Source organism: Loxodonta africana, chromosome 11 (genome assembly GCF_030014295.1).
Source record: "Loxodonta africana isolate mLoxAfr1 chromosome 11, mLoxAfr1.hap2, whole genome shotgun sequence".
In the NCBI taxonomy this organism is placed as follows: domain Eukaryota; kingdom Metazoa; phylum Chordata; class Mammalia; order Proboscidea; family Elephantidae; genus Loxodonta; species Loxodonta africana.
In genome coordinates, this window is record NC_087352.1 from 17,429,976 (window position 1) to 17,456,686 (window position 26,711).

General features: G+C 49.7%; 1 protein-coding gene across 3 annotated transcripts; it reads left to right on the forward strand.

Annotated features, from left to right (window-relative positions):
• The first annotated feature begins 1,795 nt into the window (after positions 1-1,795).
• ODAD1 (outer dynein arm docking complex subunit 1) lies at positions 1,796-26,711 on the forward strand. 3 transcript variants are annotated; one of them, XM_064294027.1, is made up of 15 exons: positions 1,796-2,068; positions 2,289-2,378; positions 3,765-3,864; positions 3,980-4,169; positions 13,079-13,201; positions 13,442-13,555; positions 14,281-14,348; positions 15,003-15,190; positions 15,400-15,534; positions 16,376-16,458; positions 16,699-16,867; positions 21,825-21,988; positions 22,069-22,172; positions 24,105-24,183; positions 24,267-26,710. In XM_064294027.1, the coding sequence occupies exons 2-15, from the start codon at positions 2,312-2,314 to the stop codon at positions 24,807-24,809; spliced, it is 2,127 nt and encodes a 708-aa protein (XP_064150097.1). In that variant the 5' UTR covers positions 1,796-2,068; positions 2,289-2,311; the 3' UTR covers positions 24,810-26,710. The 3 variants fall into 3 exon arrangements, with proteins under 3 accessions (XP_064150097.1, XP_064150096.1, XP_064150098.1); XM_064294026.1 differs by having other exon boundaries at positions 1,796-2,378; XM_064294028.1 differs by lacking the exons at positions 2,289-2,378; positions 3,765-3,864; positions 3,980-4,169 and having other exon boundaries at positions 1,856-2,068; positions 24,267-26,711.

The following is a 26,711-nucleotide window of genomic DNA, read 5'->3' on the forward strand; positions in this document are numbered from 1 at the left end:
GACTAGGTATCTAAGTCTTTTGCAAGGATTGGGTGGCGGGGACATGTCTAATGTGAAAAGTGAGGGACAAGGGACCAGGGATCTGGGATCCTGATGTGGAATTGTGTGTGGGAACTTGAATCCTGGATCCCTCCAAGGGAACTGCACGATTGGATGTCTGAGTGTCTGATGGGGCCTGGAGCTGGGACTGAAGAGAGAGTTGTTGGTCATTTGGGCTTCCTGGGGACTGGGGGTGGAGGATGGATAGTTCAGTGACTGGGTGAGTTTCTGCGAGACTAAGAATCTGGGATACCAGTATATCCAGACTGGCAGAATTCAAATCCAAGCTGTTTTAGTTATCAACTGTGTGATTTTGGGCAAGTTGCTGATAACCGCTCTATGTCTCAGTTTCTTCCTCTGTGAAATAGGGATAAAGATCATGGGGTGGCTCTTAGAATAGTACCTGGCACACAGTATACATTCTGTTAGTTATGACCAGGCATCTAGAGTACTGAGTGGATTCGGTACTGGGAGACCCTAGGTAAAGGGCCCCAGGATTTGGGGAAAAAGCAATTCTTGGCCCGTGAGGGAAGGCTAAAACTGGGAGTCCAAAATGAGGAGAGCTTGGAGGTGGGGGATGAGTGGTCCCAAACTTAAGTTCCTTATAAGAACAGAGACTGGAGGTTTGAACTTTGATCCTCAAGGAGGTAAGAAGGTCTGTGTTACTGAGGGAAAAATTAGAGGCTAGAGGGTCATGTGCCCCTCATGGAGTGCAGGGGAGGGGGGCTGGACCTGGATTCTGGGAACAGTGGGGGGACCAGGGACTAGGGTGATAACTTGAGCGGGAAGGTGGAGAATAGTAGGCTGGAGCCCCGAATCAAGTTCCCTGAGTGGAATCAGCACGAGACTTCGGTTCCCGGAAGGTAATGAGGGGTCCCCCATGTCAGGCGTCGGTGGAACAGGAAGAATCGTGAGGCCCGAGGGCTGTGGCGGAATCTCCCCCTCCTGGGCCTCCGAGCGGAGCTGAGCGCCTATGGGCCGCTTCCTCCCACAGGAAACCGCAGGCGTCGGGCACACCCAGCCTGCAGGGAGCGGCGCCCACAGCCTGCCCGCCCCGGGAGGCCCACGTGGGCAGCGGCCGGCGGCGTAGCTGTGTGTCACCAGACAGGGGGCGTGGCCGGAAAGCGGAGGCAGGGCGGAGCGCCCGAGGCCACGCCCACTCCAGCGACTACGTGCGAGGTCCCCTTAAGCGGCCCAGGGTGTTTTGCGGGTTCGCTTGAAGCCGTTAGCCGCGCATGCGTAGTGAGCGGCTGCGAGGATCTGAGGCGGTGGTGAGCGCTCTCCCCTTCACAACTCCGGGCATCGGCACCACCTCTCTGCTAATGAATCCTCAAAATAACGTGGCCTTAATCAGCCTAAGACAGGCACCTCTCGGACCCTGTTCTGAAGGAACTCGGCCTAGCTCCAAAGCCCTTCCAGCGCCTTCCGGACGTTTTCCTCCCAACCCTGCCTCTCCCTCCCGGAAACACTCGGCCCACCCCTCACAGTCCCGTGCTTCCCAGACAGACCATCCCGACCTCCTCCAGGCCCTTCTAGCCTGAGCCCTTCCAGATAAGCCCCGCCCCTCAAGGCCCTCCTGGCCCCGCCCCTCAAGGACCCTTCCAGCCCCGCCCCTCAAGGCCCTCCCAGCTTATCCTCAGTGCCCTTCCGGCCCGTCCCCTCATAGGCCCTCCAAGCTCCGCCCGCCACCGGCCCTCCCAGCCTCACCCCTCAAGGCCCTCCCAGCCCCGCCCCTAATCGTCCGCCCAGCCCCGCCCCTTAAAGGCCCCCCCAGCCGCTCCCCTCATCGCCCACCTAGCCCTCTCCTCACCTTCTTCCCAGCCCTGCCCCTCCCAGAGCTTCCCTACCTACCTGTTCCAAGCCCCTTAGAGCCCCCGCAGGCCTTCCCCTTGTAGCTTCTTCCGCCCCCCCGCCCTCAGCCTCTCCCCCTCTGCCTCGGTCCCTCCCTGGCCGCTGTTCCCAGGTCTCATTGGCCCCTCATCTCCCCAGTAACCAGACCACAACAGTGCGCTCGGAGGCACTGCGGCAGGTAGGTCAGGTACCCCACGGCTCGGAGACACTAAGAGCCTCCTGTGCCCAGCGCCAGGCTCCGAGCTGGGACTAAAGACATGTGCATGGCGGGGCGTCCGGGAGGGGTGGAGCGGCCGGAGCTGGTTCTGGAGTCACCCCCTCCCCACTCAGTCCCTCGCTCACCCTCTTTCGGCCCAGCCTACCCGCTGTCTGAATGGGTGCTGTGTCGGCCCCTGCAGGAGCCCCACCCTCTGTGGCCAAGATGCCCTTGGGACACTCAGCTGTGAGCACTCGCTCCGAGGAAAGCGAGGCCTTCCTGGAGGGCATGGGTAATTCATGCGTTTTTTCTTCATTCACTCATTCTCTTCCCGCCCTGAGAGTTCCCGAGTTCCATGCCCTGGGGACAGGTGCGCCCTCTAGTGGGAAGTCGATCTGCTTCTAATGGAGAGGGGCCAACCTGCGAAGTGAGGTCGGCCTCAAAGTCTTCTGGCAGGAGGAATTTGAGTGGAGCCCAGAACTCCTCGTAGGAATTACCAGGGGGAGAAGGAAGGGGAGCGTGTTTCAGCAGAGAGAACAGCATGTGCCTAGAGCGGGGGTTCTCAGCCTTGGGATTCGACGCTTCTTCATTGTGGGGGGCTGTCCTGTGCTTAGGAGCCCTGGTGGTACAGTGGTTATGAGCTCAGCTGCTAACTGAAAGGTCGGCGGTTCCAACCCATCAGCCTTCCAAGGGAGAAAGATGGGGCAGTCTGCTTCCCTAAAGATTACAGCCTTGGAAACCCTATGGGGCAGTTTTCTCTGTCTTGTAGGGTCGCTATGAGTCAGAATTGACTGGACCGCAACGGGTTTAATTTTTTTGTTTTAGTCCTGTTCTTTGAAGGATGTTTAGTAGCATCCCTGGTCTCTACACACTAGATCTCGGTAACACCTACTCCTCCGCCCTCAGTCGTGACAATAAAAAATGTTAGTGGGGGTAGGGGGCAGAATTGGCCCTGGTTGAGAACTACTGGGCTAGCGCAAAGTGCCTTGGGGTTGCAGACGTGGGTAGTCAAGTCAGGTGGGGCCTTGAACACGCGGGAGCTGGGACTTTGCTGGGGCGCTGGGGAGCCAAGAGAGAACTGTGAGTAGAGGGGAACAGGCCCTGCTCTGGGGCTGTTAGGGCAGGCCGGGGAGGGTGGGGAGGAGGCTGTGTGATGGTCCAGGCAGAAGATGCAGGCACTGGGCAGAAAGAGTGAGGAGACAGGAGGAGGGGGCCTAGGCTGTGGGGGCTGCAGGGGAGGGAGGGAGCGAGGACGGTGCCCGGGGGTCTGGTGGTAGCCGTGGGGGCCTTGGGGCCAGAGAGGCCTTCCAGGAGCGCCCTCTAGTGGGCAGCAGTCGAGTTCCCAAACCTGGGGTTGAAGCGGGTTTAACGGAAATAACTTGGAAACCCTATGGGGCAGTTGTACTGTGTCCTATAGGGTCGCTATGAGTCGGAATTGACTCGACGGCAGTGTGTTTTTTTTTTAACTCGAGGTCAGCTCGGAGAACAGAGAGTCTGAAGAGGTGGGGGGAGCTGGAGGGACACAGGAACTGAGATGCAGTCCCAAACTGGGGGGCTGGGTCTGCAGCGGCAATTTGTGGGACCTTTTTTTTTTTTTAGTGGGCAGTGGGTGGAATGGGTTTAGACCAGAATGGGGGCCCAGATTCGGATCGAGTCCCTTTCCCGGCCCCGCCCCCAGTGGACTGGGAGCTGAGCCGCCTGCAGAGACAATGCAAGGTGATGGAAGGCGAAAGGCGGGCCTACAGCAAGGAAGTCCACCAGCGCATCGACAAGCAACTGTGAGCCCGGCGCCTGGGGCGCCTGGGTCCCCGGACTGGGGGGAGTTAAGGGAGTCAAGAGCTGGACTCGCGGTCTGAGCGATGCTGAGCTCCGCCTCCTTGCCGCCCCGGGCAGGGGGGAGATCCGGCGCCTAGAGGAGCTGCGGGCCAACCTCCAGGTGCAGATCAGCGTCGCCCAGAGCCAAGTCAAGCGGCTACGGGACAGCCAGCGGCTGGAGCGCATGGGCCACCTACTCAAATGCCGGGCCCAGGTGCAGGCCGAGGTGGAGGAGTTGCAGAAGCAGACCAGAGCCCTGGACAGGAAAGTGAGTTCTGAGCCCAGGCTCCTGGGAATCCCAGTTAGGAGCGAGCGGCCTCACCCCTGTGAGCCTTAGCTTCCTCATCTGAAAAATGGAGCAATGGAAAGAACCACCTGGTGGGCTGGTAAGGAGTCCTGGTAGTGTAGTGGTTAAGAGCTCGGCTGCAAATCAAAAGGTTGGTAGTTTGAACCCACCAGGGAGAAAGATGTGGCAGTCTGCTTCTGTAAAGATTACAGCCTTGGAAATGTGGCAGTTCTGTTCTGTCCTATAGGGTCACTATGAGTTGGGGTTGACTTGATGGCAGTGGGTTTTGGTTTTTTGGTAGGTTGGTAACCCACCTGGTGTTCGGTCTCCAATGGGAACATGGATGTTTAATGTAAAACACAGTCCCCGACATTCAAAACGAGGACTAGCATGGGGTTGTCATGAGCTGGAATTAACTCCACAGCAATTTTATTTTATTTTTTTAAATTAATTGTTAAGTAGGGTAGTCCTTATGGGCTTAAGTATAACCATTGTGAAGATGGCAAAGGACCAGGCAGTGTTTCGTTCTGTTGTACATAGGGTCGCTATGAGTCAGCACCAACTTGGCACCACCTAACAGCAACAACAGGGTGGTCCTAGGGTGGCACAAGCAATTTGCACTTGGTTACTAACCTAAAGGTTGGAAGTTCAAATTCACCCAGCAGAGCCTCAGAAAAAAGGCTTGGTGACCTGCTGCCATAAAGATTATAGCCAAGAAAACTCCAGGAAGCAGTTTGAACCCACCCATCTTTCTCCTGCAGAGTAGCTGGTGGATTCCAACTGCTGCTCTTTCAGTTAGCAGCTGAGCTCTTAACCACTGTGCCACCAGGGCTCCTTATCAACCTACCAAGTGGGTGCTTTCCATTGCCCATTATTCCAAAGAGAAAGCTAGGGTTCAGAGGGGTGAGGCCACTCTGTAAGACATGGGATTACTGTGAGTCAAAATTGACACAATGGCAATGAGTTTGGTTTGGTTTATGGTTAGATGTCTTCATCTGCAAAAAAGGGAAGATGGATGGTAGTGCTGCCTTTGAGAAGGAACAGAGCCTAGACAGGCTTCTAAGCACATTTACCTCAGGATCTTGCTGTTTGACCTTGGAAACCATTTGATTTTTCTAGGCCAGTGTTCTTTCAAGCTTTTTTTTTTTTGACAATGACTCACTGTGACCCAGTTCATACACACACAGACAGACACATACAGGTGTAAACACATGTATGTATTTCTGAAAAATGTTTCACTGAATAATACGTACCTTTTCTATGTGGGATTCATTCTGCTATTTTCTATTCTACTCTTCATTAAAAAAAATGCTTTTTTAGACCAAATAAGATGATTTCTTGCACACTAAGGCACCCGAATGGTACGGTGATTAAGTGTTTGGCTGCTAACCAAAAAGTCAGTGGCTCATATCCCCCAGATTGCCAGGTATTTATCCTGCAGAGCCACTGGGTAGGCGTGAACCACCAACCTTTCAGTTAGCAGCTGAGTGCTTAATGGTTGTACTACTAATACTAAGTGTAGAGAGAGAAGGAGAAGGAGCAGTGGGAACTCCTAGGAAATGTTGGTGGGGGTACAAATTGTCATACGTATTCTGAAAACAAGGAGCCCTGGTGGTGTACTGGTTAAGGGCTTAGCTGCCAACTAGAAGGCTGATGATTTGAACCTACCCAGAAGGTCAGTGGAAGAAAAACCTGGGTATCTGCTCCTGGAAAGATTTCAGCCTAGGAAGACCCTATGGGACACTTCCACTCTGTCCTAAAACGTTGCTATGTGTAGAAATCGACTCACCAGCACACAATAACAACATTCTGAAAAGCTTCCCCCCCCCCCCCCATCTATTAAATTTGAAGCTAAGCATACTCTATCCACTTGGGTTGCATCCACTTGGTATTACGACCAGCAGTGGTTTTGGGTTCAGCTTGACATTCACATTCATGGGACCCAATAGGCTGTAACTTGGGACCAAGTTCACTTAACTTTGCAGAAGGGTCCAGGACAGGAAACACAACATGCAGTCACCACAGCACCAAGCACATCCGACACGTCTTTGAGAGTCTGGGGGCATCTCCATTTGGAAGGGATAAGATGATTCCACATGGGTGGGTGCTGCCCATCCTGATACAGGGAAGTTTCATATATAACAGAAGCCACATCTTGTTTGTTTATTTGTTTTGGTGAAAATATTCACAACACAGTGTACACCACTTCAACAATTTCTACAGGTACAATTCAGTGGCATTGGTTCCATTCTTCAAGTTGCATCACATCTTTCTTGACAGCCTTTCCCAAACTATTTTTCCGTCATTAACGCAAACTCACTGCCCTCCTAAGCTTCTCATTTATCCTTTCGAGTTGCTGTTGTCAATTTGATCCCATATAGATAATTCTTTATACTCTTTTAGAGTATAATGATTAATGTAGACATTGTTTTCTAATTAGGCTAAACCCACTACAGGTAGTCCCTGACTTATGACGGAGTTCTGGTCCACTGACTCCGTTGTTATCGGTTCTGACATAAGTTGAATACCTCATTTTTTTAGTTTTCATTACTCGTGCCTTTTATTATCAGTATCTTTATAAATCCAACCTTTGTTTTTGTGGGTTGGCATGAGAATGACAACGTCACTAAATTACATGCTGCAGCATTGTTGTTGTTAGGTGCTGTCGAGTCGGTTCCGACTCATAGTGACCCTATGTACCACAGAGTGAAACACTGCCCAGTCCTGCACCATGCTCACAACCGTTGCTATGCTCGAGCCCATTATTATAGCCACTGTGTCAGTCCATCTTGTTGAGGGTCTTCCTCTTTTCCACTGACCCTCTACTTTACCAAGCATGACGTCCTTCTCCAGGGACTGATCCTCCTGACAACTTGTCCAAAGTATATAAGATGCAGTCTCGCCATCCTTGTTTCTAAGCATTCTGGTTGTATTTCTTCCGAGATAGATTTGTTCATTCTTTTGGCAGTCCATGGTATATTCAATATTCTTTGCCAATACCACAATTTAAAGGTGTCAGTTCTTCTTCAGTCTTGCTTATTCATTGTCCAGCTCTTGCATGCATATGATGCAATTGAGAATACTATGGCTTGCGTTCGGGCGCACCTTAGTCTTCAAGGTGACATTTTTGCTTTTAAACACTTTAAAGAGGTCCTTTGCAGCAGATTTGCCCAATTAATCAGCCTTTCGATTTCTTGACTGCTGTTTCCAGGGTGTTAATTGTGGATCCAAGTAAAGTGAAATCCTTGACAACCTCAATCTTTTCTCTGTTTATCATGATGTTGCAACATTGTATGTAGTACATTTTACTAACGATAAGATGTACAAAAAAAAAATGGACAGTCAAAATGTGGTTAGTCATAACTTGAATACATTGTAAGTACGGGACTACCTGTACTTGGTTCAAAGATGACTTCAGGGGATAGTTTTGGTTAAAGGTTTGGAGATTTCCTCAGGGTACCAGTTTCAGGGGGTCATCTGACTCAATGGCTTCAGAGAGTCTGGATTTCATAAGAATTTGAAATTCTATTTTACATTTTCCCCCTTTTGATCAGAATTCTTCTATAGGATTCTTGATCTAAATGTTCAGTTCTTCTGCTTTCATGGTAAAGCAGGCAGTTAGAAGCCACATGTTGTAACAGCTCATGAGTGTAGTATCTACCCCCCCCATAGAAAACATATTCACCTTATGAGAAACACCGTATAGCCTGATCACATAGGCTCTTGGGGGTCTATGAGTTACCTCACAACCTTCCAATCCAGTGTATTTTACCAGTCAAGGATCATTTTTATAGTAAACATTGTTGCCTGGGAACACAGCTGACCATCCATAATTACCTTAACCCAGTATGTTTCCAAGGAAACGGTGGTAGAAGTAAGTAAATCAAAGTCACCTTCCCACAGAAAACAGATTCAGATCTATTGTTAACCCTCCCCCCTGCCCAGCAATTCCACTTCTGGGGATATACCCTGGAACCAGGATACATGTAAAATAATGTTTATAGATGCATTATTCATGTTAGCTAGCCCCAACCTGGAAACAGCAAATGTCCATCAATATTTGATTAAATCAACTGTAGTAGATTTGTATAATGAAATAGTATACAATAAGGAGTCCCTGGCTGTCACAAATGGTTAAGTGCTTGACTACTAGCTGAAAGGTTGATGGTTCGAACTCACCCAGAGGAGCCTGGGAAGACAGGTCTGGTGATCCGCTTCTGAAAGTCACAGTCTTGAAAACGCTATGGAACAGTTCTACTCTGCACACATGGGGTCACCATGAGTCGGAATTACCTCACCAACTAGCAACACATGCAATTATAAAATTGAATTAATTATGACTACACACAGCAACATTTGAGTGAAAAAAACAAGATATAAAAATATACATATTATTTCATATACATAAAGTTAAAAAACAGCCCAAACTAAACTTCTGTTTTGGGGTTATATACATGGGATTTACTTTTTTTTTTTTTAAATAATTTATTTTTGTTGTTGTCGAAAATATACACAACAAAACATACACTAATTCAACAATTTCTACATGTACAATTCAGTGACATTGATTACATTCTTCAAGTTGTGCAACCATTCTCACCCACCTTTTCCAAATTGTTCCTCCCCACTTGACATAAACTCACTACCCTCTAAGCTTCCTATCTTTTGAGTTGCTGTTGTCAATTTGATGCCATATAGTAGGTAGTTCTTAAAAGAGCACAGTGCTCAAGGCAGACATTTTTACTAGTTAAGCTAAATTATTCTTTGGTTTTAAGAAGACTTCAGGGATATTTTTGGTTTAAGATTTAAAGATTATCTCAGAGAAGTAGTTTCGAGAATTCATCTAGCCTCAGTGGCTCCAGAAAGTCTGGTTTCCTAAGCTGAAGTCTTACATAACCTAATGAAGAGATGACACCCTATCCCTGTGCTTGTTGGTTAGAAGAGACATCCCAGGGTTCCTCCAAGCATCCTACCTCATCGCAACCATCTTCCTCCCTGAAGAAGTACCACTATCATTCCGTTAGTGAAATTAATTTCCTTCTTTTTCTTTATAGTTTTATAAAGAAAGCCCCATGTTCCAAGGCACAACAATTGGTCTCTGTTTGCCTGGAGCAACAGAGGAAGAAGGAGAGTCAGAAATAGGAGGAGGAAATGGAATGTATGGCTGACTGCCTCCAGGACAACAGCCTCCTTTGCTATGAGACCAGAGGAACTGGATGGTGCCCGATTACCATGACTGAACATTTTGATCAAAGATTCTATAGCAGAATCCTGATTAAAAGGGAGAAAATACAGAACATAACTCCAAATTCTCTTGGACTCCATACTTTCTGGAGCCATGGAGGCTGGATGAACCCCTGAAACTACTACCTTGAGATAGTCTTTAAACCTTAAGCCAAAAACAGAGTCTTTTTAAAACCAAACAATAGTTTAACTTAACTAGTAAAGAAAGTCTGCCTTGAGCACTGTGCTCATTTAAGAACTATCTATGTGGGATCAAATTGAACAACAGCAACTAGAAAGGTCAGATAATAAACTTAGGGGGCAGTGAGTTTATGTCAAGGGGGGAGGAACAATTCGGAAAAGGAGAGTAGGAATGGTCGCACAGCTCGAAGAATGTAATCAGTGTTGCTGAATTGTACAAGTAGAAGTTATTGAATTGGTGTATGTTTTGCTGTGTACATCTTTAACAACAAAAGTAATAATAAAAAAGATTGCATCTTAGCAGCCTGAATAAAGATGCTCTCTGCTGGCTTTGAAGAAGCAAACCAGCATGTTGTGGAGAGTACCACATGGCAGGGAGCTGTGGGCAGCCTCTAGGAGCTGAGCACCTCAGTCCTTATGGCTGCAAGTAACTGAATTCTGCCAACAATCATGTGAGCTGGGAAGAGGACCCTGAGCCTCAGATAAGATTGCAGCCCTGGCCAATACCTTGATCACAGCTTTGTGACACCCTAAGCAAGGCACCCAGCTAAACTGTGCCTAGACCCATGAAAACTGTGAGATAATAAATGGGTGTTGTTTTAAGCCACATGGGGCAGTTCTACTCTGTCACATGGGGTCACTGTGAGACAAAACTGACTCAATGGCACCAAACAATAACAACAGCAAGTTTATGGTAGTTTGTTATGCAGCATAGAAAACTAATGTTAGTTGCTGTCAAGTCGATTCTGACTCATGGTAACCCCACGTGTCACAGTAGAACTGTGCTCCGTATGGTTTTCAAGGCGGTGACCTTTTGGAAGCAGACTGCCAGGCTTGTCTTCCTAGGCTCCTCTGGGTGGATTTGAATAGCCAACCTTTTAGATAATAGTCAAGCACTTAACTGCTTGTACTAGCCAGGACTCCTGGAGAATGAATTATTGTTGTTGTTAGGTGCTGTCGAGTCCATTTTGACTTCTACCGACCCCATGTGACAGAGTAGAACTGCCCTATAGGGTTTTCTAGGCTATAATCTCTACAGGAGCAGATTGCCAGGTCTTTCTCCCATGGAGCCGCTGGGTAGGTTCGAATCACCAACCTTTTGGTTAGCAGCCAAGCTTAACCATTTGCATCACCAATGCTCCTTAGAAACTGACACAATGGCTAGTTTCAAAAAAAAAAAAAAATTGTTTTTTTTTTTTTTTTTGTAGTTTCAGGCTACCAACAATTCATTAACTGGCTCATAACTTTCCTGAGAATGTAACAGTTAGCTCTCAGGAGCATCTCATGTGGCTTCGATACAGCACCGACAGCAGTTCTGTTTGTTACCTAGATTGGTCCAAACAACCCAACAACTGTTTATGTCCTAACAACTTAGAAACCATTAAAAAAAAATCTATATCTATATATATACATATCGAAAAATGTATTTTATTTGTAAAACCCACAATTAGTTACCCAGCAGATGTGTGTGCCCATTGGGCACTGCACAACTTGTCAAACCTTGGAATTACCGTGAACTGCGTCTCTCTCATTTCCTGTTCCACGTTGACTTGTGCAGCCCATGTTTGTTTATTATTATTATTTTTTTTGAAATTGAAAATTGTATAGGGATAATTGTAGATTCTCACGCAGTTGTAAGAAATAAGACAGAGAGGTTACTTGTACACTCTGCCCAGTTTCCCCAATGGTTGACATTTTGGGGTATTTGCTTTTTTATCACAGCAGCTGCTGACAGCTCAGCTTCACAAAGACAGAACATCATCGAAAGGAGTGTAGCGCCATCTAGTGTCGAACTGTGAACTACCTCAAGCTTGCAGTTGGCGCGGTATCTGATCCACCTCGTTTTCCTCAAGCATGTGAAATGGCCCTGTCTTGCCCCATAATAGTTTCTTAGTGCTGCTGTAACAGAAATACCACTAATGCGTGGTTTTAAAGAACCGGCGTTTGTTTTCTTACAGTCCAGGAGGGTAGAAGTCTGAATTCAGGGCACTGGCCCTAGGTGATAGGGACACTGGTGGCTCAGTGGTTAAGAGCTCAGCTGCTAACCAAAAGGTCAGCGGTTCAAACCTACCAGCCGCTCTGTGGGAGGAAGATGTGGTAGTCTGCTTCCGTAAAGATTACAGCCTTGGAAGCCCTATGGGGCAGCTCTTACTGTCCTACAGGGTTGCTATAGAGTTGGAATCCACTTGATAGCAATGGATTTGGGGGCCCTAAGTAAGGTTCTTTTTCTCTTGGCTCCAGGGAAGTTCCTTGTCTCAGCTTCTCTAGCCCTGGTGCTCCTAGGTTCCTTGGAGATCCCCAGTGGCATCTATTGTTCTCCTCATTTGTGCTTGCTTCTCTCTGTGTCTAATCTCAAAAGTCATTACGTTTAAGGCATACCCTACACTGATATGGCCTCATTAACACAACAAAATCCTCTTCTCAGATGGGATTATATTCATAGGTATGTTGCAGTTCTTTGCAGTTGAGTTGATGTTGGTTCATAGCAACCCTATAGGACAGAGTAGAACTGCCTCCTAGGGTTTCCTAGGCTGTAGTCTTTATGGGAGCAGATTGCCAGGTCTTTTCTCCTGAGGAGCTACTGGTGGTTTCAAATGGCTGACCTTTTGGACAGCAGTTGAGTGCTTAACCATCGTGCCGCCAGGGCTCCTTACCCACAGGTAAAGGGGGCTAGGATTCCAACACATATTTTTTGGGAGGACACAGTTCAATCCATAACATCCCCTTTGAGTTTTATGCAGTGCTCTAGGGTGCCTTGGGGCACACTTTGGGAAACACGCTCTTAAGCAATTCATTTATTCATTTAGTCCCCACATATTTTGTGTCAGCTACTTTTTCAGATGTTCACAGAGGTGAACAAAAGACAAAAATCTCTGCCCTCACGGAGCTTCCAATTCAGTTGGGTGACAAAGCACATGCCAGATAAGTAAAGATGAATACAGAGATAAGAAGGACAGGTTGGCAGCTGGTTTGTTTCAGGAATAAAGAGATCCAGGGATCCCGATGGCATCAAGGCTCATTCAATCCATTTCTCGATCCCTGGTCTCCACTTCTGGCTACTGGCCTCATTCTCCCAGGATCCTGCAGGTAGTGGGGACTATGACAGTGACAGTCCTGGAGTCCCTTCCTTCTAGCCCATGTGGTTTCCCACAAAATACCAGGGAAGGATTCCATTGGCCCAGCTTGGGTCACATGCCCATCTCTAGGCCAATCACTGTGATTGTCTGGACCTGGGTCATGTGGCTGGCAGGGCAGTATATTATGGTGGAAGCCCCAACAGAACCACATGGAGGGCTGAGTACTATTAGCAGAAGGAGAATAGAAGAGATGCTGGGGATGGGATGTGGGGACAAGGACAGCAGATGTCAGCCATCCTTGTCCACTCCCCCTCCCCCTAACTCCATCCCCCAGTCACTCAATCTCTCCTAAATTCAGCCAACAAGCAGGCCTCATCCTCTGCCTTCCAGATCCAGGAGTGGGAGACCCGGCTCCTTACCCATCATAAGGGTGTCACGGCCCCAGGATACATCCTGGATCAGAAGGTCAAGATCCGGCGGCGGATCAAGATCCTGGAAGACCAGCTGGACAGGGTAAAGGCCAGCCCCTTGAACTCCAGGGGCTGGGGTCAAACTCAGCAGGGGGGCCAGGTTCTGGAAAAGGTGGATCAGATTCCTGGGTGTGCGATGGCCTGGAACTCAGAGAGATCAAGGGACAGGACTCTGGACGAGTGGAGGGTCCCCAGGGCAAAGGAGACTGATGCTTAGACCCTTGAAGGGGACAGTGCGTTGCTCAGGGTCCCCTCCTCAGGTGGGCTGTCTTTGCCTTCCCAGGTCACCTGCCACTTTGACATCCAGCTGGTGCGGAATGCGACGCTGCGGGAGGAGCTGGACCTGCTGCGGGTCCAGAGGAACCGCTATCTGAATGTGGACCGCAAGCTGCACAAGGTCAGCCACCTGCAACCTGGGGCCCTGGCCTGGCCCAGTGGAGCAGAGAGTGGTCCTCACTTGGGATCTCCCCCCAGCTGCCAACCCATCCTGCTCCAACACTTGGTCTTCAAGTCTGGGACGGACTGGAGTCATAGGTTTCCAGAGTGGAGACTTGGAAAACATCCCAGGACTCCTTTAACAAAGAAAGCAGTCTGATCCATATTTGCAGGGAGCATTTTGGATAGTGTCACCCAGGGCAACCTGTTAGCAAGCAAGACCATTCATATGCCACGGGTATCTCCATAACCTTTGATGTCCTTTGAAGAACCCTGTTTCCTTCCTTCCTTCCCTGTTTCTCCCTCCTTCCCTTCCTCCTTCCTTCCTTCTTTCTTTCCTCCCTCTCTCCCTTCTTTCTTTTTTCCTTCCCTCCTTCCCTCTCTTCCTCTCTCCTTCTCTTCCTCTCTTCCTCCTTCTCTTCTTTCATTTTAAACCTTTATTTTGAATAACTTCAGACTTAGAGAAAAGGTGCAAAAATAGCACAAAGAACTCCTATACCACCCTCCCCAAGATCCCTCTTTCCCCTTACCTGGCACCTCTTTAAAACCCCTCTCTCGGACAGCTGCTCATCAGGCGGGTGCACATTTTGAAGGCACAGGAATGTCACTTCTTACTGGGGAGGTGCCTGAAGGCGAGACCGATGGGAGCAGGCTGTAAGAGGCGGTGTTTGTTTATTTCTCCCCCAGGAGATCCAGCATCTGCGGCAGTCTGTCAACACCCTCATGGTCTCCTCCACCTCTGCCTACTCGGTTAGGTAGGGCCCCATGGGGGCATCCCGGGGGGCTGGGCCCACGTAACTCTAACTCGGGATGCATCTTTTCATAAGGCAGCACCTGAAAGGTTTGGAGCTCCAGGAATAGATCGTCAGAATGGAATTTTATTTTTTCATAAAGCACCCCCTTTGTCGCCCTCCCCCACCGATTCCCCAGCTCCTTGGGGACAAGATTCCATTCCTTGCGCTATGTGATTCTTCCCATCCCGACCACCCTGGACCCAAAGGGCATTTTGAATGTCATCACCCAGGGCAATATTCCTCTCCCCACCTGGTGTCCTAGCTTCCTCCTTCACCAGTCCCTCCCCCTTCCCTGTCTCTGTCCTCTCTCCCTGTTGCTGCACTCCACACCCAGCGGTTGCAGCAATGGAGGAATTATGGTGGGAGGTGCCGCCTCCCTCCCACCCGCTTCTTACTGTCTTTCCTCCTCTCTGCCCCGTCTCTCTGAGCCTGTGCGTGTGGTTTCCTCCATCGCCAAGCTCTCCCCCATCTCTGACTCTGGGGTCTCCTTTTATCTGCCCTCATCCCTTCCACAGCCCAGGTCTGTGGCCAGCTCCTAGTCTCTGCTTCTTCCCCAACCCGACTTCCTATGTCCTTAACCTCGGGTCGACTCCTTCTCGCCCCCCCTCCTCCCAGGGAGGAAGCAAAGACCAAGATGAGCTTGCTGCGGGAGAGGGCTGAGAAGGAGGTGAGCCAGAACGAGACAGAGGTGCAGGCTTTGCTGCGGCAGATTTCGCACCTGGAGCATCTGCACGCCTTCCTGAAGCTCAAGAACAACGAGCGGCAGCCTGACCCCGCCATCGTGGAGAAGCGGGCGCAGAGGGGTGAGGCCCGGGCTGCCACCTCTGCGTTCCACAGGCCGGATCTCCCCTCACCCAGGGGCACAGCGTGGGGCCTAGGGTCTCCCAGGCCCCTGGCAGGACAAGGGGGCACGGGGTGTCGGAGGGCAGGCCCTGGCAGAGGGGGCTCGGGGCTTAAGTGCTGCTCGCCTGCGCTGCCCTGGGCAGGGTCCTTACTGCTCCATGTCCCTCAGCCCGGGAGGTGGAAGAAGGCCTCCGAAAGACCTCCCAGGAGAAGCTGGTGCTGCGGTATGAGGATGCCCTGAGGAAACTGTCTCAGCTGACTGGGGAGAGCGACCCCGACACTTTGGTGGAGAAGTACCTGGAGAGTGAGTGGGGCATGGGTCAGGCCTCGAAGACTATCCGAGGGAGGGGGCCAAGGGTTGCGCCCCCGCACCTCCCAAATCAAGTCACGATTGTCCACCTCCACTCCGGCCCCGCCACTGCGGCCTCCACCTGTGACTGCGGCAACGAAAGAATTAGGGGGGAGGTGCCGCCTTCTGCCACCCGCTTCTTACTGTCTTCCCTCCTGTCTACCCGCCCTCCCCGTCCTGTGTCATGCTTTCCTCCCTCACTATCTCTCCCCATGTCTGTCTCGGGTCTCCGTCCTCTCTGTCCCTCTCTCTCCCCTCTCGCTATCCTGTGTCGTGGTTTCTTCCCTGACCCTCTCCTCATCTCTATTTCTGCGGTCTTCCCGTCTGCCCTCCTCGTGTTTCTCTCCCACCACGTCTGTCTCCTCTCCGAGAGTCTGAATTTTTCCCTCTCACTCTCCGTCTCTTCCCCCCATTCCTGCGGCCGCCGGTCCCCCTTCACATCTTTCCCTCAACCCTGTGTCCCTGTGTTTCTCCCTCCGAGTCCCTGTCACTGTCTGTCTCTGGGGGGTCTTCGTTTCTCTCTTTACCCACCTCTACCATTTTCTCTCGCTCTCTCCGTTTCCCGGGATTTTTGTCTGTATCACCCTGTCTTTCTTGGGTATTCTGCGTCTCCGCGAGTCTTCTCCCTGTCGCTGTCTTTTTCTGGCACTCGGACTTGTCCCCTCCATCTTTATCTGTGTCTGTGTCTCTGTGACCCTGTCTCTCCATTTCTGCCTGTCTTAATACCTCCTTCCTGTCCCTCTGCTTGTCTCTGTCTCTGTCTCTCTGGACTGTGTCCTTCCCGGCTCTGGGCTAGTTGAGGAACGAAACTTCGCCGAGTTCAACTTCATCAATGAGCAGAACTCTGAGCTGGAGCACCTGCGGGATGAGATTAAAGAGGTGAGCGAGGCCCTCCCCCAGCTCCCTTCCCTTCACCCTGCCCTGCCTCCTGTCATCCTGTCTCCTTCTTCGCTCTGGCTCCCCCCCCCTTTCCCTACCCCTCCTTTCCCCACTAGCCCCGCTCCTCCCGGCCCTGCCCCTCTCATCCTCCAGGACCCGCCCCTCTCCCCTGCCCCGCCCATCACCTCCAGGCCCCGCCCCCAGCCCGGCCTAGGGCCCCTCCATGCTCCTCCCCCACAGATGCAGGAGGCCATAGCTAGCGCCCGTGCTGGAGAGGAGGCCCAGAGCTCCCTGCGGGAGGAGCAGCGGACGGCGTTGCAGCGGCGTGTGGACGAGGTGCACACGGAGGCCTCGAACCTCGACACCCACTTCCAGGAATTGCGGCAGCTGCTGGAGAAGCTTAAGGCCGGTGAGCACCCACTGTAGCCCCCCTCCCAGCCCCAGCTTCCTCGTTTGGGAGAGTGAGATGAGCACGTGCAGGGCTCTGCCATTGGTTGGCACTTGGGTTCCCCTGATGGCTTTGTGCTCTAGCTTATCTGTCCATCCCATATCCATCCATCCAGTGTCCATCCACCTATCCAGTGTCCATCCATCCATCCAATTCATCCATCCATCCATCCATCCCGCCTTCATCCTTCCCTCCTATATCCATCCATCCAGTGTCTTCCCATCCATCGTATATCCATCTATCCATCCTATACCCATTCATCCTAAATTCTTCCATTCATTCAGTGTCCATCCATCCATTCATCTTATATCCAACCATCCAGTGTCCATCCATCCATCTTATATCCACCTATCCATGCAGTGTTCATCCATTCATCCATCCATCCATCCATCCATCCATCCATCCATCCATCCATCCATCCATCCCTCCCTCCAGTGTTCATCCTCTATCCATCCATCTATTCTTCATCCTCTAGGCATCCATCTATTCTTCATCCATCTCAAATCTATGCTCCCATCCATCCATCCCAATCTATCCATCCATCGTATATCCATCCAGCCAGCCAGCCAGCCAGCCAGTATCCATCTAGCATTCCATTCTTCTATGCATTTCTTGTTTGGGGGGAAGTAGCAGTGCCAGTGTACTCAAGAACCAGGCTTGGGTTTGAATCCCAGCTCCAGATCTGTGAACCTTGGTGTGCGGTTTCCTTTTTCTCAGCTCATTTCCTCTTCTAAAAGTGGAGATGGCAGTGCTCCTGCGTAGGATTGTCATGAGAATTAGGTGGGCGGATGATAGAAAGCTAACGATAGAGACAGGAATGTGCCTGTAGGGAAGCAAGCAGGAGCGCCACCTGGTGGCACACAGTGGGAGCTGGTTTATTGGTGCCTATGCCCAGTCCTGTGCTAGCTAGGTGATGAGAACTGATGTGGGCATTAGGTGCTTATCACTCAGCTGCTCTAATGGAGGACACCCTGGGCACTCTAGGAGCAAGAGGAGGCCCTACCGCAGTCTGGGCTTCAGGGCCCCATGTTAAAAAATTGTCAAGAATTTCAAGATAGTAGTAAACTAAGAGTGGGGCTCTTCTAAGCCTGAGTGTGGGGCCACATGCCCATGAAGCCAGCTCTGCTGTGGTAACAGGGGGTGCTTTCTGGAAGTGGTGATGCTTGAGGGAGATTTTGAAGGTTAAGTATTTGAGAGAAGGATACTCCCAGCAAAGTAAAGGCATGGAGACTGGGCATGCAAGGTGCATTCTGGGAATGTAGGTTGTTCATCAGGAGCCCTGGTGGTGCAACAGTTAAGTACTCAGTTGCTAACTGAAAGGTTGGCGGTTTGAACCTACCTAGCGACTCCACGGGAGAAAGACCTGATGATCTGCTCCCATAAAAATTACAGCCTAGCAAACCCTATGGGGCAGTTCTGCTCAGTCACATGGGGTCGCTATGAGTTGGAACTGACTTGACGACACCTAAACAACAGGTTGTTCACTAAGCGAAGGGTGGGGATGGGGAGTTAGTTGAAGGGGTTCAGCTCCTGAAGGGATACCAGGCATCTGGGCTTTTTCCTGGGGCGCTGAGGAGCCACAGGAAGGCTGTGGGCAGGGGAGGGTAGGCTAGGCTTATCTCTGGGGCTGTGTGGGGGAACAGACTGGAAGGGAGAAGCTGGAGGCCAGGAGATGGGGGAGGAACCTGGGGCAGTGATCCAGGTGGGTAAGGTTTATTTAACTTAAAAAGAAAAAGGTCAGTGTCGTTGAGGTATAAAATGTTATTAGGTACTATTTTGTCTATTTCGACTCATAGTGACCTCATATGATAAAGTAGAACCATCCCATAGAGTTTTCAAGGTTATAATCTTTTTTTTTTTGTCAGAATATTAGATTTATTCCTTCTGTTTGTTGTCACGTGCCTTCCAGTTGATTTTTGACTCACAGTGGCCCCCATGTGACAGAGTAGAGCTGCCCCAGAGGGTTTGCTTGGCCGTAATCTTTAAGAAAGCAGATTACATGAGCCGCTGGGTGAGTTACAACTGCCAGCCTTTTAGTTAGCAGCTGAACGCTTAATCATCACACCACCAGGGCCCCTTTCTTCTGTGTCTACAACCTTCTTCTTATAGTCCAAGACTCCCAGCCTCAGGGTCTAAGTAATGGATCTTGAGTGGGCCCTACCTCCCATAGGGAACTGAACTTAACTACCCCTGACATCTCTGAGGCCATAGTTGTTGTCCACCCGCCAGACCACTCATATCTGTGGTGCCCACCAAACTTTTTGCTAGTCTCTGGCAGGGGGGTGTCAAGGTCGTAATCTTTACAGGAGCAGATGGCCAGATCTTTCTCCCAAGGTGCTGCTGGGTGGGTTAGAACCTCCAATCTTTTGGTTAGCAGCTGGGTGCTTAACTGCTGTACCACCAGGGCTACTTGAGGTGTAAAACAGACCCATTTAAAGTGAAGTTCACTGAGTTTTGTAATTTCCACAATCAAGACGTAGAACATTTCCATCACCCCTAAAAGTTTCTTTCTGCCTTTTCCTAGTCATTCGGTCCCCAAGTCCTGGCCCCAGGAAACCAATGATCTACTTTCTGTCACTATAGCTTAGATTTGATTTTTCTAGAGTTTCAAATAAATGGAATCATACAGTGTATTTGCTTGTTGCCATTGGGTCAATTCATTGGTTTCCTAGGCCTGTGATAAATCACCACAAACTGGGTGGCTTAAAGCAACAGAAATTTATTCTCTTACAGTTGTGGAGGCTAGAAGCTCTGGATTCAGGGTGTTAGCAGGGCCAGGCTCTCTCTGAAAGCTGTAGGGGAAGATCTTCGCTTGCCTCTTCCAGCTTCTGGTAGTCCCAGGCGTTCCTTACTTGTGGCAGCTTTAACCTCTGCCTCCGTCTTCACATGGCTACCATGTTTTTCTGTATGTCTCTTTTCCTCCTCTTATGAGGACAACTGAATTAGGGCCCACCCTACTCCGGCATGACCTCATGTTAACTAATTACACCTGCAAAGACACTATTTTCATGTAAGGTCACATTCACAGGTATTGGGGGTTACGACTTCAACTTATTTTTTTAGGGGGGCAACACAATTCAACCCATAATGTTCAGTATGTACTCTTTTGTATCTGACTCTTTTTCCCCAGTATAATGATTTTGAGGTTCACCCAGTATAATGATTTTGAGGTTCATCCATGTTGTGTGTTATCAGGTGTTCATTCTTTTTTACAGCTGAATAATATTCCATTGTGTGGATGTACCACAATTTGTTTATCCATTCACCTCTTAATGGGCATTTGGGTCGATTCCACTTTCTGGCTATTGTGAATAAAGCCACTATGAACATTTGTGTACAAGCTTTTGTGTGAGCATATGTTTTAAGTTCTCTTGGGTAAATATCTAGGAGTGGGATTGCTAGATTGTGTGGTAAGCTGTTTAATTTTTGTGTTTGGTGTGAGGTAAGGGTCAAGCTTCATCTTTTTCCGTATACGTATACAATTGTTCCAGCAGCATTTGTTGAAAATATTATCTTTTGCCCATTGGCACCTTTGTCAGGAATCCTCTGACAATATATGAAAGGATCTATTTATGGAATTTCTGTTATTCCTATCCTGTGTCATTTATTTTTGTCTATCTTTCCACTAATAATAAACTGTCTTATGTTCCTCCTCCCCCAATCACTTTATCAGTGTGCTGGGTTAGTCTTTACAGAGCTTCTCTGAATTTACAAACACATACATACTCATACAAAATTTGTAATTTTTTTTATTGTGGTGAAAATATGCACAAGAAAGCATATACCAATTCAGTAATTTTTACATGTACAATTCAGTGATCTTGGTTTCATTTCTTCCAATTGTGCAACCATTCTCACTATCCTTTTCCAAATTATTCAACCACCATTAACATAAACTCACTGCCCCCTAAGCAAAAACTGCCCCCTCCTCCCTCCCACCCCTGTAACCACTAGTAATCTTTGGTTTCTACATATTTGCTTATTTCATATAAGTGAGATCATACAGTATTTGTCCTTTTGTGACTGGCTAATTTTGCTTAGAGGAGCCCTGGTGGCTCAGTAGTTAAGTGCTTTGCTGTTAACAGAAAGGTTGGCAGTTCAAACCCACCAGTGGTTGTGTGGGAGAAAGATGTGGCAGTCTGCTCCTGTAAAAATGACAGCCTTGGAAACCCTGTGGAGCAAGTTCTGTTCTGCCACTGGGGTCACTATGAGTTGGAATCAACTTGATGGCAATGGGTTTTAATTTCGTTTAGTGTGATGTTTTCAGGGTTCATCCATGTCATAGCATGTATCAGGACTTCATTTCTTCTGGCTGAGAAACATTCCATTGTGTGTCGGTACCACATTTTGTTGATCCGTTCATCTGTTGATGGGCATTTAGGTTGTTTCTACCTTTTGGCTGCTGTGAAAAGTGCTGCAATGAACATTGGTGTCCATGTGTCTGTTCATGTTGCTGCTTTCAGGTCTCTTGGGTATATACCTAGGAGTGGAATTCCTGCATCATATGGTAGCTCTGGAAACCCTGGTGGCATAGTGGTTAAGAGCTACGGCTGATAACTAAAAGGTCGGCAGTTCGAGTCCACTAGGCGCTCCTTGGAAACCGTATGGGGCATTTCTACTCTGTCCTATAGGGTCGCTATGAGTCGGAATTGACTCGAGGGCAGTGGGTTTTGGTTTTGGATGGTAACTCTGTGTGTACCTTTTTGAAGAACTGCCAAACTGTTTTCCCCAGTGCCGCACCATTTTTCATTCCCAGCACCAACAGAAGAGGGTTCTGATTTTTCCGCATCTTCACCAACATTCTGTCTTTGAGCTTTGATTCCTGCCCTCATGGAACGGGGCACTGGGGGCTTGAGCAGGGGAGGACTGGCACCCAGTGGGTACCGGGTCTGTGACGCTGGTTCCCCCCCATGCCCAGATCTCCAGCAACTCTTCACCCAGGCCCACTGTGACAGCACTGTCATCAATGACCTCCTCGGGATCAAGACCCAGATGCAGGACCGGGACATAGGCCTGTTCCTGGGCCTTATCGAGAAGCGAGTGGTGGAGCTCCTGACGGTGCAGGCCTTCCTTGACTCCAAGGTGAGCGGGGGGCCGGGGCCTTGGAGGCCGCAGCCTGGGGGATGGACCAGAGGTGACCACTGGGCTTCTCCATTCTCCAGAGCTACACCTCCTCCAGCTTGTTCAACGCTGCTCTCATGGGGCTGGGCCAGAGTCCAGATGATCTTCGGAAGAAGCTGGCCCCGCCTCAGCTCCCCGACAACCTGTGAGGGACGGGACGAGGCCCAGGAGGGAGGAGGAGGGGGCAGGAGAGTCCTGGGGGGCAGATGGCACACATGGCAATGGAGGGGTCTTGGGGGATCTGGGGCACCAGACGGTGGGCATGGCCCTGGGGGCACTGGGTGGGGGAGTGGGTGCTTTGGGGGAACCAGAGGGAGTTCCCCCATCTAGGGGACTGTTTTAGTTTGGGTTCTCTAGAGGAGCAAAAGGCACGAGACATATATATATACGTATATATACATATACATATGTATATATGTATATATATATATGAACCCTGGTAGTGCAGTGGTTAAGTGCTCAGCTGAAAGGTCAGCTGTTTGAACCCATCAGCTGCCCCAAGGGAGAAAGATGTGGCATTCGGCTTCTGTAAAGATTACAGTCTTGGAAACCCTGTGGGGAGGTTTTACTCTGTCCTGTAGGGTCACTATGAGTCAGAATTGACACGATGGCAATGGGCTTTATACATGTACATATATACATACAGACACATACATGTATGTGTACACACACGTGTGTATGCATATGTGTGTGTGTAAATATATAGACACACATGTATACACATATGCACACATATACACACACACAGAGAAAGAAGGAGCCTTGGTGGCGCAACAGTTAAACGCTTCGCTGCTAACTAAAAGTTTGGAGGTTCAAACCCACCCAGCAGCTCTGCAGAAGAAAGCCCTGAAGATCTGTTGCCATAAAGATTACAGCCTAGAAAGTCCTATGGGGCAGTTCTACTCTGTCACGTGGGGTCGCCATGAGTCAAAACTGAAACAACAACCATATTCATACACACACACACATATATATGTATATATATATTTTTATAGTGTAAATACATACACACATCTATCTATCTATAGAGAGAGAGACTGAAGTATGAAGGGCTCGGCTCATGCAACTGTGGAGGTGACAGGTCCAAAATCTGTAGGTCAGGCGGCAGGCTGGAGACCTCCGCAGGGTTTTGTCCCAAGGATCAGAAGTCAGGTGATGACAAGGGTGCAGGAGAGAGAGTGAGCTTTGCCAGAACATGTGCTTGTATTCTGACAGCAGGTCACACCTCCAAGGAAAGTCCCCTTTTAACTGATTAGCTGATCACATCAGAGCACATCCTGGCAGGTGATTATATTTCGGTACAGTACATTACATTACACTACATTACATTGTTTGATAATTCCCGCATTCTGTTGGATCACTGTTCTTTGGAATGGGCACAAATACGGATCTCATCCAGTTGGTTGTCTAGGTAGCTGTCTTCCGAATTTCTTGGCATCAACAAGTGAGCACCTCCAGCGCTGCATCCATTTTGTTGAAACAACTCAATTGGTATTTCGTCAATTCTTGGAGCCATGTTTTTCACCACTGTCTTCAGTGCAGCTTGGACTTCTTCCTTCAGTATCATCGGTTCTTGATCATATGCTATCTCTACACTATGCTACATACCTTATATTACACTATACACATTACATTACATATCTTACAAAAAAAAAAAACCTGTTGCCATTGAGTCAATTCCAACTCAAAGCAACCCTATAGGACAGAGTAGAACTTCCCCATAGGGTTTCCAGGGAGTGGCTGGTGGATGTGAACTGCTGACCTTTTGATTAGCAGCTGAGCTCTTAACCACTGTGCCACCATCACTCCTTACATACTTTACATTGCCTATATTACATACTACATCACATACATTACCCAACAGCACCCAGTTCAGTGTCTGCTAAAGCACTGAGAATTCCAGCCTCACCAAGGTGACACACAACATTAGCCATCATTTGGTGGCCTGATAAGATGGGGTTCTGGTAGACCAGAGAGGGGGAGGGTATGTCTCAGGGCCTCTGTGTATAGTGGTGAGGAGCCATCTGCCTTTCACAGTTCAGGATATCCAGTCTCTTCCTGTCTCTCCCTACCCTAGAGAAGACCCCCCAGGTTTTGAGGGCAAAGACAACTATCCTTTGAGCAAGGAGGAGCTGCTGAGCCAGGTGGTGAAGTCGGTGAGCATGGGAGCCTGCTGGGTATGGAGGGGACCTCAGCCCCCCTGGAAGTCTGACTTATACCCTCCACCCCTGTCCCTCAGCTGGAGGCTCGGGAGCAGGCCCGGGAGCAGGCCAGGGAGCAGCACCAGAAGGAGCTGGCTGAGGTGGTGCACAAGGCCGACAGCAGCCCAAATGGGGGCTTCACAGGCGCCCAGGGGGCCAGCTCAACCACGGTCCTGGTGAGCACGCAGAGCGCCAGCGGCGCCCCTGGCTCCATCCTGAGCCACAGGACAAACGGCATCCTGACGTCCAGCGGGGCCCGGGCCACCGGCTCCAACGTCGGCCACGTCACCTTTGGCATCCCAAGCTCCAGCGGGGGCTACGGATCCAGCCACGCCACCTATGGGGACCCCAGCTCCACAGGCTCCAGCGCCGGCCGCGCCACCTTCCAGCCGTTCAGCTCCGAGAGCTACCCGGCCTCCACCGGGTACCAGGAGTCCAGCGGAGGCCAGGAAGGCGCTGGGGGCACTGAGAGTCGAGGCACGGGGTCCGAGTCGAGCGGAGGCCCAGTCTCAAGCATGGGTCCTGCTTCCAGCACTGGTGCCAGCTCCACTACCAGCAAAGACTACCAGGGCTACTACTAGGGGCCCTGGCCCTGGCTCCTTGCGGGGGCGTCTCTGGGTCTCTGACTCCCTGTCTTTCCCTCCTAGTCCCTCTCTCCATCCCTCCCCCCTAACTGTGCCCCTGTATCTGTGTCCCTCTGCCCCTCACCATCCCCTTATCTCTGTCTCTGGGGCTCTTCCTCCTTCCCCAGTCCCCTGTTTTGGCTTCCCATTTAGCACATCTCTGCCACCTTGTCTCCACAATCCATCTCCCAATCTCTCAGTCTCCCTCTCTGTCCCCCTAACTCCTCTGTTTATTCTCCCACCTCATATCTCTGCATCCCCATTTTTCTCTCTCCCTCTCCTTGGCTCCAGCTCCCAGACTCTCCTTGCAGCTCATGCCCCTGTCTCTGTAGCTCCTCATTCCTCGTGCCCCCACATGAAGATTCTCCCAGTCTTGACCTGGGGAGGGTGGGGGGTAGGAATCAGGACCAAGATATCAGGTCGAGCAGGAGCTGTGACCACAGGAAATAAAGGGCAGAGCCTGACTTTTCTCCCAGCCTGGTTACAAGTGCTTGTTTGTGAACAGGCAAGCTTGAGACATGGGAATTTCTCTACCTCCAGCCCAGGGGGAAGTGTGTTTTCTGCTAGTCATGCATTCATAAAGTCCCTGCGTGGTGCACATGGTAAAGCACTCAACTGCTAACTGAAAGGTTGGTGATTTGAGTCCACCCAGAGGTGCCTCAGAAGAAAGGCCTGGCAATCTACTTCCAGAAAAGAAAATCAGCCACTGAGAACCCTGTGGAGCGCAGTTCTACTCTGCACATATGAGGTCTCCATGAGTCAGAATAAACTCAATGCAACTAACAACAACTAACCTAAAGGTTGGCGATTTGAACCCACCCGGGGCACCATGGAGGAAAGGCTTGCTTCCATAAAGATCTGCTTCCATAAAGATTACAGCCAAGAAAACCCTACAGAGCAGTTCTGCTCTAACATGGGGTCGCTGTGAATTGGAATTTACTCAACAGCAATTAAAAAAAAAACATTCATTCATAACATCCCTGGGTGGCGCAAATGGTTAGGTCATCTGCTAACTAAAAGGTTGGAAGTTCAAGTCCAACCAGAGGCACCTTGGCAGAAAGGTCTGGTGATCTGCTTCTGAAAAAAATCAACCATTGAAAACTGTATGGATCACAGTTCTACTCTGAAACACATGGGGTCCCTGTGAGTCAAAATCGACCTGATGGCAACTGATACTCATTCGTTCATTCATTTCATTTTTTGAGACCTCCATATTTGGGCTCTACTGGGACTATTAGTCAGGACAGGCTGGGTCATGCCGTAGTAACAAACAGTCCCAGAATCCCAGTGGCCTAATGCAACATACGTTTACTTCTCTCCACCGCTACTGGTCCATTGTGGATTAGCTAAGAGCCCGGCTCCACACCATCTTTGTAACCCAGGCTGATGGGACAGCCACTGCCTGGAGTGTTGCCAGTTTCGTTGCCTGTAAGAAAGAGAAAATGGCATGCACGGACTCAAAGCTTCTACCTGCATGATACACGTTCCTTCCACTTGGTCCAAATGAGTCACTTGGCCACAAAGGGGGGTGAGTAGGAAGTGCAATCTTGCTGTGTGTCTGGAAGGAGAGAGAGAGGAAGGGATGTTTGTGGACAGCCCTAATGCCTGCCACAGCGTCACAGAGATAAAGCAGACCCTGTTCCCAACCTGGAGTCCCTGAGTGGCCCAAACAATTAAGCGTTCCACTACTAACTGAGGAAGGTTGGCAGTTTGATCCCACCCTAGAGGTGCCTTGGAAGAAAGGCCTGGTGATCTGCTTCTGAAAAGTCACAGCCTTAAAAACCCTATGGAGCACAGTTCTACTCTACACACATGGGGTCGCCATGAGTCAGAATCAACTCAACGGCATCTGGTTTGGTC

Excerpts from the sequence above, each read along its gene's own strand:
- ODAD1 (XM_064294026.1), top strand. The coding sequence starts at position 2,264 with ATGGGTGCTGTGTCGGCCCCTGCAGGAGCCCCACCCTCTGTGGCCAAG. Across the intron at positions 22,173-24,104 it reads CCTCAGCTCCCCGACAACCT|AGAAGACCCCCCAGGTTTTG; the intron begins GTGAGGGACGGG and ends TCCCTACCCTAG. Across the intron at positions 24,184-24,266 it reads TGAGCCAGGTGGTGAAGTCG|CTGGAGGCTCGGGAGCAGGC; the intron begins GTGAGCATGGGA and ends CCTGTCCCTCAG.